The following is a 12,630-nucleotide window of genomic DNA, read 5'->3' on the forward strand; positions in this document are numbered from 1 at the left end:
AACATCTCCTCTGTCACTTGTAAAGAGACACACAGCCAAGCAGACCTTACTGGTATCTACTCTGTACAGATCAAAAGAGACAGTGTATAATTTCCTATTCATTTATTTCTAATATCATTTATAGTATTTACCTAAAGCACAAGAGATAACCAGCACCAATCAGTCAATGAGAGCACTAAGCAATGTCATGTGGAATTTATGCAGGAAACGCCATAGGATTGTTCCATGAATATCACCATCACAGGGAAAGAAGAACTTAGTTCTAATTCAGTGAAGTATGGAAACCTGACTTGTATCCTTCTCTGGATTGATAATGTTAGTTTCTCACAGAGTGAAATGTGACCTGAAACTGTGTATGTAAAACATCATGAAAGACATCTTTTTTTCCACTTTGGAACTTTATATTTTTATAGCATTAATTTTAATATGCCTTTAAAGTGTAAAGTCTTTTTGTTACACTTCAAATGCATATTTTTATTAAATTCGATAAAAAAAATTATAAACAAAATTAAGTCTGTTTTATTTTATGACACAAGTGAACTGATAAGAAGGACCATGCTTAGGTTGTGCAGGGGGAATGTGTGCAATTCATGGATGTGTGGGGTGAGTTCGGTAAACAAAGGAACTTATATAACGCAGATAGCTTGTATTTGAATGGATTCAGAGTTAGGCATCTTGTGAAAGCATTGTTCACTGAAAATTCAGAAGTGCAAAGCCAGGGAGGGAAACTAGTGTTGGGGGGAGATGTGAGTATATGTGCAGGCATCCTGGAGATGAGAGTGGAAGAATAATCACATGATGCTGAATGTAGATCCCAAGATTCTGATTTTGAGTGGGATAATCAGCCTAAGGTGTGGAGGTCTAGGATGAAGTGGATGGTGTGCTATAGTTTATACATTATATACTAATGAAAGGATTGGAAATAAGAGGTAGTAGTTTCTGGCATTGGCTAGTTCATCTTGACCAGAAGTTATATCTGTTAGCGAGACATGATTAATGGAGAGGGGATAGAAGTGTAATATTTTCAGAATTTATATGTAAGGAGTGTAATATTTTCAGAGGACAGAAGCAACAGCATAGGGTGCAGGAGTTTTTCTAATAATAGAAGAATTTGAAGCCAATAGGAGTAAGAGGACAGGGATGCAGATGGCACTTTATTTGAGGCTATCTGGTGTGAAATAAAAGGCCAACAGGATGGAGTATATAGTAGATGGAGTATGTTGATGTAGGTTTGGAGGTACAAGAGAGAATGCAGATAGCATGCATTGGCAAAATTGAAAAATTAGCAACAATCACTGCAGAATGAGTAATTATCACGGAGAACTTTAATTATGGAGCTGGAAATTATGGAGCTGACAACATGTAATGGAGGGATTTGAGATTTGGGAGTGCTGGATCTAGTGATAGTATCAGAGAACTGGCGATAACCACCATATCCACACTGTTTCTGATTCAGAAGAGCAATCATATGGTCTGACCTAGAAGATTGTCAGACATCAGAATTTTCAGTTAAGAAGAGATATATGTAGAATTACAAACTGAGGAGTCAGATTAGATGCTGAAGAACACATGGATGTTAAATTACTTGAATGTTGAAGAATATATTGACAAGCAGGGATAGGAATAGGATATTATTTCTCTGTGTAAGGCTTTGATAAGGCCACTTCTGGTTGCTTGGATTCCATGGTAATGAAGTGGTGGAAAAGGTCCAGAGGCAAGTAATCAAGATTGTAGAAGGTCTATGGCTTGCTCCTTATGAGGATATATTAAATGTCTGTGGTTGCATAGACTATTTGATTGGCACAAAAAAAAGGAGGGGGGGATGTGATAGAAACATGCAAGTTAAAAGGATTTTATAGGAATGAAACCCAAGACTTTTTCAATACATGGTCTCTGCAATGTTGAATATGAAGAAACATTGAGAAAATGCAATTTACAGAGTCTAGTGTATAGGAGGAAGAGGGGTGATATGATAGAGACCTACAAGTTAGTAAGGGGTTGTTATAGGATCAGTGTTGGAGAGGTTTACAGAAAATGGCAGGAGATTAGGGGAGAACAAGAAGCATTCCCTGGAAGCTGTATAAGGAGGGTGTGAGCAGAGGACTGAGAAGCAGGTTTTTTGCATGCAGAGTTGAATGATTGAATGCCAAGCCTGAGAGTGGTGTCTGCAGAAAATTTCAGTGTGTTTAAGGAGCGGTATGATGATCTCTGTATATGACAAAAGGACCTCCTAGATGTGTCTTTGACCCAATGGAGTCTTGGGATAATAATAATAACAATTAAAGCTCTTTCTGTAAAAACTAGAAAAAAATCATCAATAAACAAAAGCAGTCAAAAGATGTAGAAAAAAATGATATCTCCTGTTTAATGTGGAAATTCACTTTATACAGATTTCTCGGAATGCATCCCCATGCAAAAGATGTATTATCTGTATGATTTTGTTTTGTGTCAGTTTTTTCATTTCTGTGTACTCTCATTCAGTTTTTTTCTCAAAAGCCAGTTGTTAAGAATAGATTATTTGCACAATGGAATACACACACACACACACACACACACATATATATATTTTTTATTTTTTAAAGAATTGAATGACATTAACCGAGAGTTAAGGGAAAAGGTTTAATGGTATCACATGACTAGTTTCGGCTTTTTACAGCCTTCTTCAGGCGTTTTCATAAAAGAAAATAAAAAACATTAAACATTGAAGAAAAAAAACTGTGAACAGAACAGGAAAGTCACTATACATATTTAACATGAAAACGTTGTAGTTAGCGTATTCAAAGCTGGTCCTTCGTTGGCCACATTGTTGGGTGAGGGCATGCATATAGCATCTCGTGAGTGCCTGTGTGTGATCACAGCAGAATGACAGTCTGGGAGGTTGTAGCTTAAATTATTATTTAAATGTACAGGATTGAGGATGATTTCTCTAAATTCTACAATTTTTCTCTCCAATTCGTCATGGCAACGGAAAATGTTGTTAATCTATCCAAAAGGATTGTATGACTATGGTTTTGATCATCAGAATCAGCAGAAAAAAGGATATGGCTGGATAAAGCACTGGCACGTGTTCTCTTGTAAGCGATGTCCCTCCTGTGCTCCTCCGTATGCAATTCAATAGACTTATCCGTCTGGCCAAAGTAAGGAATGTCGCAATCACACCAAATCTTGTATACCAGGATATTTTAGGTTGTAATGGCTAGGCTTTGGATGGCTCACTAGAGAGCGGATCTTAAGAAGCAGAGTGAATAAAGTTCTAATGATATATTTTTTGAGAACCTTGGCTAATTTTTGAGAGACTGAGCTTATGTATGGTATAGATATATCGCCTTTAACATTATTCATTTCTTCAGTATGGCGATAGGAGGATTAAAAAGGTATTTTTTAGTAATTTTTTGAGAATAACCATTCAGTCTGAAAGAAAATTGATTTCTTTATGAAGTTCATCTGGGTCATCAAGAAGAGAGCGAGCTCTATGTCCCAAAGTAGAAATAATTCCAAGTTTCTGAGGAGGGAAACGATAGGACTGACTATGGAGATATCTATTGGTGTGTGTAGGTTTTCTGTACATCGAAATTTTAAGTTGTTGACTATTGAGATGTTCAAGGAAATCCAGGAGAGAATCATGTCCATGGCTCCAAATGAGGAAAATGTCATCCACATATCGTTTCCAAATTCTAGTTGCTAAGTAATTTTTATTATTATTATTAAACAAGACCTCATGGAGTCAGACTCATCTAGGAGGTCCTTTTATCTCACACACATCTCATCATACCGGGTCTTAAACACATTCAAACTCCTTGCAGACACCACACTCTCAGGCAAGGCATTCTAATCATTCACAACTCTGCACGAAAAAAACCTGCCTCTCACTCCCCTACTCACATCCTCTTTATACAGTTTCCAGGGATGACCTCTGGTTCTCCCCTGATCTCCCACTATTCTCTGTAGAACTTCTCCACCATTGATCCTATAACAACCCCTTACCAACTTGTAGGTCTCTATCATATCTCCCCTCTTCCTTCTCTCCACTAGACTCTGCAAATTACATCTTTTCAATCTTTCCTCATTCTCGACATTCCAGAGGTCAGAAACTACCTTAGTCAGTCGCCTTTGGACCCTTTATAACATCTCTTCATCCTTCTGAAAACCCGGTGACCAAATCTGGGCACAATAGTCCATGTGTGGCCTAATCAAAGCCTTATACAATGGAACAAGAATCTCCCTACTTCTACACGTCGGTGTCCTCCTCATCATTCCCAGAAGTCTTTGTGTTGTCTTCACAATTTTGGCAATGTGTCCCCTAAATTTTAGATAATTATCCACTATCACTCCCAGATCTCTTATTTCCTCTACTTCCAACAATATATTCTCACCAAGCATAAATTCTGCATCCCATCTTTGTTTTCCAAATTTTAAAACCTTACATTTTGCAACATTGAACTCACATCCCCATTTGCTTGCCCAATCACTCAATTTATTCAAGTCTTCTTGCAAGGCCACAACATCTTTACTACTCTTTATGGTTCGTCCCAACTTTGCATCATCTGCAAACAACTGAATATCTCCATCCAAATCTTCGCTAATATCATTAATATACAAGTTAAATAGTAATGGCCCTAAAACAGATCCCTGAGGCACTCCACTAGTGACTTTCCTTTTCCTGGATATTGCACACCCATACACAACTTGTTGATACCTATCAGATAGACAGTCTACAATCCAATGCACTAATCTAATATCCAAAACCATCTGCTCTAGTTTGACTGTCAACTTATCATGAGGTACTCTATCAAAAGCTTTTGCGAAATCCAAGTATATTACTGTGTATCCTTCTCCTCTGTCCAAGGAAGCAGTCACTTTATTGTAATAAGTAAGTAGATTACTAAAACATGACCTCCCTTTAGCAAATCCATGCTGTCCATCAAAGATTATACCATTGTTGTCAACCCAACTCTGGATCCTAGTTCTCACAAGCTTCTCCAACAACTTAACCACAACACCTGACACACAGATAGGCCTATAGTTTGATGCTTGAGTTCAATCACCTCCTTTATGAAGTGGCACAATCTTGCCCTCCTTCCACTCTTTACGGACTTGACCAAGTGCAAGACTCGTATTAAAAAAATATGTCAAGGCAGGTGTCAACTCTCTGGCACATTCCTTCAGAATACGCGGTGGTATATTATCAAGTCACACAGCCTTATTTACATCTAGTTTACTCAACTCCCCAAACACCTCTTGCTCACTTACAGTCAGTCTCTCCTCCCCATCATCAACTGCTCTTAATCTCTCCATGAAGTCACATTCACAAGATTGAAAGATCTTTATGAACTGCTCATTAAGTATCTCCACCACACATTCTGCAACAGCTGTCTTTATACCATTTCCTCCAATCAATGTCATCCTTCCATAATCATTCTTTCTTTTGCTGGCTACATATCGAAAGAACTCCCTAGGATTCTTTTTAGCTTCATTAGCTAACTGCTGTTCATACCTCTCTTTAGCTCTCTTTAACTTCAAAATCTTCCAGATAAATGTCGGCAAGTACAGGAAATAAAGGATTACTCATTACTAGACCATGATTTTGCTTGCAGATGGTGTCCTGAAATCTAAAATATCCAGACTTGATGCAATGAGTAAGTAAGGCTAACATTTTTTTAGATAACTTATCTTTGAATAGTGTCAGGACTTTGTCTGTAGGCACATTTGTAATCAAGGATACTATGTCAAAGCTAGTCATGATGTCATTTTCTTGAATAGTAATATCTTTAATGTATGATACAAAATCTGCAGAGTTGTTAATAAAAGATGAAGACTTGCCAGAAAAACATTTAAGGTATTTTGCAAGATATTTTGAAAGGTTGTATGTTGGTGAATCAATGCCCTCAACAATGGGATGAAGTGAGGTATTATCCTTGTGGATCTTGGGAACTCCATATATGCGTGGCATGAGTGGATGGAGAGAGCAAAGAGAAAGGTGAATGTTTCTAGACAGTTCAGAAGTTGTTTTTAATAAATTGTTGGTACGATTTTGAAGTTCACGAGTGGGATCTCTCTCAAGAATTGAGTAAGTGTCACTCTGTAGTAATTCAAGCATATTATTTTTATAATCTTTAAAGTTAAGCACAGCTGGGGCATTGCCTTTTATCTGCAGGAAGGATAAGTATATTTCTGTTATTTTTTAAACTCTTAAGAGCCTGTCGTTCCTTATATATATTGGGTTGGCAAATAAGTTCGTTCGGTTTTTCAGAGTGGAATGAAACACATTTTATGTAATATATATAATACATACTAGTCAGTTATATATTATATATTAACCCTCTTTATTAATGATCTTTTGCCATCTGTCCACCAACTTCATTATGTCGTGTTCACAAAACTCCTGAGGTTTACTGGCAAAAAATTTTGACAGCCTCCTCATTAGCGAAGGTTTTCCCGTTCAGAGAATTCTGCAACGATCGGAAAAGTGGTAATTGGAAGGTGCCAGGTCCCGTGAATACAGAGGATGCAGCAAAACATCCCAGCCAAGACGTAACAATTTACTCCAAGTTGTTAATGATGTGTGGGGTCTGGCATTGTCATGGTGAAAGACAACTCCTTTCCGATTCACCAATTCAGGATGTTTTGTGTTAATTTCACAGGCCAGTCGCATTAACTGTGAGCAATAGACATTTGAATCAGTCGTTCTGCTTGACGGTAACACCTGTAGTGAACAACACCTTTATAATTTCACCACACAGAGAGTATGATCTTCTTTGGGTGCAATCCTGCTTTCGAGGTTGTTTGCGGTGGTTCGTTCTTGCGCCCACATGATCTTTTATGTACCACATTATCGTACACAACCTATTTTCCATCTCCCTTAATCATCCGATTCAAAACTGGGTAGTTTTCTTGGCGATGTTGCATTGAATCGCAGATGGATATGCGAGCAGTCATATTGGCCTCAGTCAATTCATGCGGCACCCAAACGTTGAGTTTTGAAACATATCCCAGCTTGTGCAAATGGTTTTCAATGCTTGTATGGGATATGTTCAGTACTGCAGCAATCTCCTGCACTGTTTGTGATGGATGTTTGTTGACAATATCCTTCACACCACTCAAATCAACCTCGGTCGAGTGACCGGTGCGAGGTGCATCACTGATGTCGAAATCTCCAGAACGGAATTTGGAAAACCACTTTTGGCATACGTGTTCTGTTAAGGCACCATCCACTTATATGCTGCATATTTTTTTATGGGCCTCTGCAGCTCATTTGCCTTTTTTGAAATAAAAAAGCAAAATATGCCGGTAATGTATGTTATTTCCTTCCATTTCTAAAAATATGTTACACACACACAACTGAAGTAGGCTGAACGAAAATTCACTGAAAGGTTATGTGAAATGTTGCCTTTCATTTGCTCAATAGCGTTGCATGGTAGCGCAACAGTAGCGACAGGCAAAACGGCATAAACTTGTACTAACACATAAACCAAACAAACTTATTTGCCAACCTAATATATATATATATATATATATTATTCTTATATATATATATATATATATATATATAAGAATAAATATATTGGAAAATTTTTTGAGATTTGCAACAATTTGAAAAAACTCACAGACGTACTTTAGAAATATTGAAAAAATTAAGAAAAAGTTAGGTATGTCATGGATGCATAAAATACATGTGGATACTAGTCTAGTCTAATTTATCATTTACTACCATAAAATATACACAAATCTTAAAAAAAGTTTAAAATTTATCAAAACTTACACTTACATGGCACTATTTGCTGTCAAGAGAAATATAAACAAATATAAAGATGCAGTATTAAATCATAACTGCATAAAATTAATTTTTACTAATTAATTTAATTAATTAGCATTAATTAAAAATTTTATAACAATTCATTCATTAGTGTATAGTCTAGGTTACTGTGAAGGAATTGTATCGATTGCACTTGGTTACTATAAAGCCTAGAATGAATCCTACCATGAATATTTATATCTGTAAATAAATGTGAGTAATTTCTTTTTCACGTTATCTTTTTCATTTTAATGTTAGTAATGTGTGTAATATGTACAGTGTTTTGTATCATATAAGACCAAGGCTATCGCCAGATTAGATCATGCCCTGAGGCAAACAATTAATATTGCCCCTAATGGATTAGAAGACAAAAATATAAGAAAATCTCCAATTGCTATCTTGTTTTTATTATAAGAGAAACATTAATGCAAAATGATTAAATAATAATATTAATTAAATGTTTGCTCTACGGGGATATCGCACAATAAAACTGTTTATAAGCGCTTCTAAATTTAAATTATAAGCTATGTCTGCCTGCCCCTATCTATATAGTTGCTAGACCAATCTTTCTTGGGTCATTGCTGTCTGCAAATAATTTTTAATCAGTTTAAGCTTGGAAAAACTTCTTTCTGCACTTGCTCCGCTAACAAGAATTGTTAGCGTAGCGCCGCCGCTTAGCACAACATGGCTGAATGAGCTCACTTATTAAGTCGCACCGTGAGGCAGGCTGCCTCTATGCTACACCCTGTCAATGGTACTATATAAGATAATATTGATATAGGTAATGACAGGCATATGATTCATCTTGTAAACAGACGATGTAAACTTATAGTACTGATAAATAAGTATATTACTGTAAATGTATTTTCACTTGCTTATGATTTTCTTTAATAACATTTTCTTTTCTCTAGCTTACTTTTTGTAAGAATATAGTATATAATGCATACATGCCATACAAAATATGTGTTAATTGACTGTTTGTTATCGGTAAGGCTTCTGGTCAACAGTGGGCTATTAGTAAAATTTTTGGGGAGTCAAAAGTTATACGTGGATTTTTGAACAACGTGGGGGGGGGGGTCGCCTTCCCTAACCATCGCATTGTTCAAAGGTCAATTATATATATAATTTAAGATGCCAGATTTCATCTTTAGATGCATCTTCAGATTTCAATTTTATATGCAGGATTACCAGATTTCTTGGAATGCATTCCCTATGTAAAACAGGTGTTACTGTATAATACTTTTGCTTTGTGCGAGTTTTTTCATTTGCATGTATTCTCATTCATTTTTTTTCCCTCTCAAACGCCAGTTGTTAAGAATAGATTATTTGCACAATGGAATAAATTTTTACATATATATATATATATATAATTTTAGATGCAGGATTTCATAATTTTGTTGACCATCCTTCAATGGCCAAAATAAAGGAAAGGTCAGTGTTTTTACATGTGGAAATTCCTGGACAGGAATATGATGCAGCTGACTTACCAGAAGGGTGAGATACTTGTCTATTTATAAACTAGCTTGAGAAAGACTTAATCACAGTACAATGCTAGTAGAGCAGTTTTAATTTAGAAACCATAAAACAAACTTCCTTACTTTCTTATTTATTTATATGGTTATGTGTCTAATGTATATCTAATTTTTTTATCTCTTGAGTGTATCTGAAGAAAACTTCTTACTGAAGATATTCCATTTAAACATTTAGCTGATGTTTAGTTCAAATTAGCTGCTTCACTTTGGTTTTAGCTCAGCAGAGAAATATGTTGTTAGCACTTATCTAGAATCTATATGGATGGTTTGATAGCTAATTTATTATGATTATACTGGAACCGCAAATGAGAGGTCTGCATTAGGTTCATTTAATGTGATATAATATATAGCATACCATAGCACTCTTCAAATTCATTCATTGATAAAGTAATCACCATGTCAACTGGCAACTCATTTCAGTCATTCACCATATAGTATAAAAAAAAAAAAAATTACCTGAAAGTTGAGCCTTGCTAATTGCAATGCTCAACTTTCAGGAAACCACCACCTAGTTTTCTCCTACCATAAATTGAAAAGGTTCACCTACCTCTGTGTTAGAAAACCATTTTACCAACTTTTAGGTTTGTCATATCTTATTCTTCTCTGGCTGTTCACTAGGATTTGCAGCAAACATTTGTTGATATCTTTCTTGGAAAGTATCCACAGTCTTAGCATTATTTTGGTTATTTGTACCCTCACTACTGCTTCATCATCTGCTTAAAACAGGATTAGATATCTGAGCCCAGCATTAGATGCACTTTTTTGTAAAGATTTCATAAAGAGGCACAGTAGCTTCTTTATCATGAAAAGCTTCTCAGTGTTGTCTTATTTCATGATTATTATTATTATTATTATTACCGCAAGACCTCATGGAGTCAAAGACTCCTCTGGGAGGTCCTTTTATCACACACACACATCTCATTATACCATGTCTTAAACACACTCAAACTCCTTGCAGACACCACACTCTCACGCAAAGCATTCCAATCATTCACAACTCTGCACGAAAAAAACCTGCCTCTCACTCCCCTACTCACCCTCTTTATACAGTTTCCAGGGATGACCTCTGGTTCTCCCCTGATCTCCCACTATTCTCTGTAGAACTTCTCCACCACTGATCTTATAACAACCCCTTACCAACTTGTAGGTCTCTATCATATCTCCCCTCTTCCTCCTCTCCACCAGACTCTGCAAATTACATCTTCTCAATCTTTCCTTATACTCGACATTCCAGAGGTCAGAAACTACCTTAGTCAGTCGCCTTTGGACCCTTTCCAACATCTCTTCATCCTTCTGAAAATCCGGTGACCAAATCTGGGCACAATACCCCATGTGTGGCCTAATCAAAGCCTTATACAACGGGACAAGAATCTCCCTACTGCTACACGTCAGTGTCCTCCGCATCATTCCCAGAAGCCTTTGTGTTGTCTTCACAATTTTGGTGATATGTCCCCTAAATTTTAGATCCTTATCCATTATCACCTCCAGATCTCTTATTTTCTCTACCTCCAACAATATATTCTCACCAAGCATAAATTCTGCATCCCATCTTTGTTTTCCAAATTTTAAAACCTTACATTTTGCAACATTGAACTCGCATCCCCATTTCCGTGTCCAATCACTCGATTTATTCAAGTCTTCTTGCAAGGCCACAACATCTTCACTACACTTTATGGTTCGTCCCAACTTTGCATCATCTGCAAACAACTGAATATCTCCATCCAAATCTTTGCCAATATCATTAATATACAAGTTAAACAGTACTAGCCCTAAAACAGACAGGCAGATCGGCATCTCCATCCGCCTGGAGGAACACAAGTCGTACATCGTTAAACACAACTATGGCCATTCAGGCTTGGCTGACCATGTTTTGGACACCACCCACAGAGTATCATGGAAGAAAACCACCATGCTCCACCACAGCAAATTCAAGAAAGATAGACTTTTCTTAGAAGCAGCAGCAGCTCTCAGAAACCAACCAAATCTTAATAAATACAGTTGCATTAAGCTTCCGAAGATTTGGGAAACAGTCATCACCAGAGGTCCCACCTTACATTCCAGGCCACCTACTACCGCCCTTAGAGGGCGCTCCACCTAGATAGGACTTTAGTGTCACCCATGTGGTTGGGCTTAGTATTGTAAGTTTTTGTGTGCATGTTACATTAATTGTTTTTGTAATCCCCGTAGATGTCCTAGTGACTAGGACGAAATATAGGAAGCATTAAATTCTATTTTAATTCTTTTTGAGTGTTGTAAAAAATCCATTAAACCTCCAACATAATGTCCTCACAGCATTTAAGCCTCTACACAAGAATTCTACATCGTATTCTCTGGCTAAGGTGTATAACTTTATATTTAGCAACATCGAAAATGCATTTTTCAGCCCAAAGCAACAACATAATCAAATCCTCTTGTAATAACCTCACAGCAGAACTTCCTGACTTTGCTTTTCTTAATTTATTATTATTATTATTATCCAGGCCTCCATGGAGTCAAAAGACTCATCGTGAGAGGTCGTTTTTAGGAAACACAAAGTTTATCATACCACTCCTTGAACCCATTGACTGTTCCTGCTCCAACCACTCTCTCATGCAATGCATTCCAAGGTTCAACCACCCCTCCATGCAAAGAAACCACTCCTCACCCTCTTGCGCACAGCCTACTTTTGTAGCTTCCAGGGATAGCCCCTTGTCATTGCTTCTTCCTGCCATTCCACCAAGTGAAAGAACTCTCCAATGTCTACCTTGTGACTGCCTCTCAATAGTTTAAAAGTCTGGATCATATCACTTCTCCTTCTATCCACCAAGCTCTGCAGTCCACATTCCCTCAGTCGATCCTCATAACTCATATTGTACAGTCCTGAAACCATCTTTGTTATCTGCCTCTGTACCCTTTCCACAGTCAATTTATCCCCTTGAAATCCTGGGGAGCAAATCTGAGAACAAAAGTCTAAGTGTGGTCTGATCAAGGTCTTATACGTCGGAATGATAACTCTTTTATCTCTGCAGGTCAGCATCCTTCTCCATATTGCAGCAATCCTCTGAGTTACCTCACCACCTTTGCAATATGCTCCCTGAATTTCTGTTTTCTATCAATCATCACCCCCAGATCTCTTGTCTCCCCTACCTTCTCCAGTACAGCCTCTCCAGTCGAGTATGCATTCTCCCATCGATGGATCCCAAACCTCAAGACTTTACATTTTGCTGCATTAAACTGAAACCCCCATTCATTTGCCCATCTGTCTAGTTTATTCAAATCCTCTTGCAGGGCTGCCACATCTGTACTATTACTGATAACCCTTACCAG

The 12,630-nt window shown here is 37.2% G+C and overlaps 1 protein-coding gene across 2 annotated transcripts in view; it reads left to right on the forward strand.

Moving 5' to 3' along the window:
* Positions 1-12,630, forward strand: part of LOC150095196 (uncharacterized protein ZK1073.1-like) — a 347,623-nt gene that overhangs the window by 110,119 nt on the left and 224,874 nt on the right. For both annotated transcript variants that reach the window (XM_090410330.1, XM_090410331.1), the window contains exon 4: positions 9,169-9,286. In XM_090410330.1, the coding sequence (XP_090266456.1) occupies positions 9,169-9,286 (118 nt within the window). The remainder of the gene's footprint in view (positions 1-9,168; positions 9,287-12,630) is intronic.

The sequence above is a fragment of the Typopeltis vanoorti genome, chromosome 20 (genome assembly GCF_054136105.1).
Source record: "Typopeltis vanoorti isolate ZY-2024b chromosome 20, IOZ_Tvanoo_1.0, whole genome shotgun sequence".
NCBI lineage: Eukaryota > Metazoa > Arthropoda > Arachnida > Uropygi > Thelyphonidae > Typopeltis > Typopeltis vanoorti.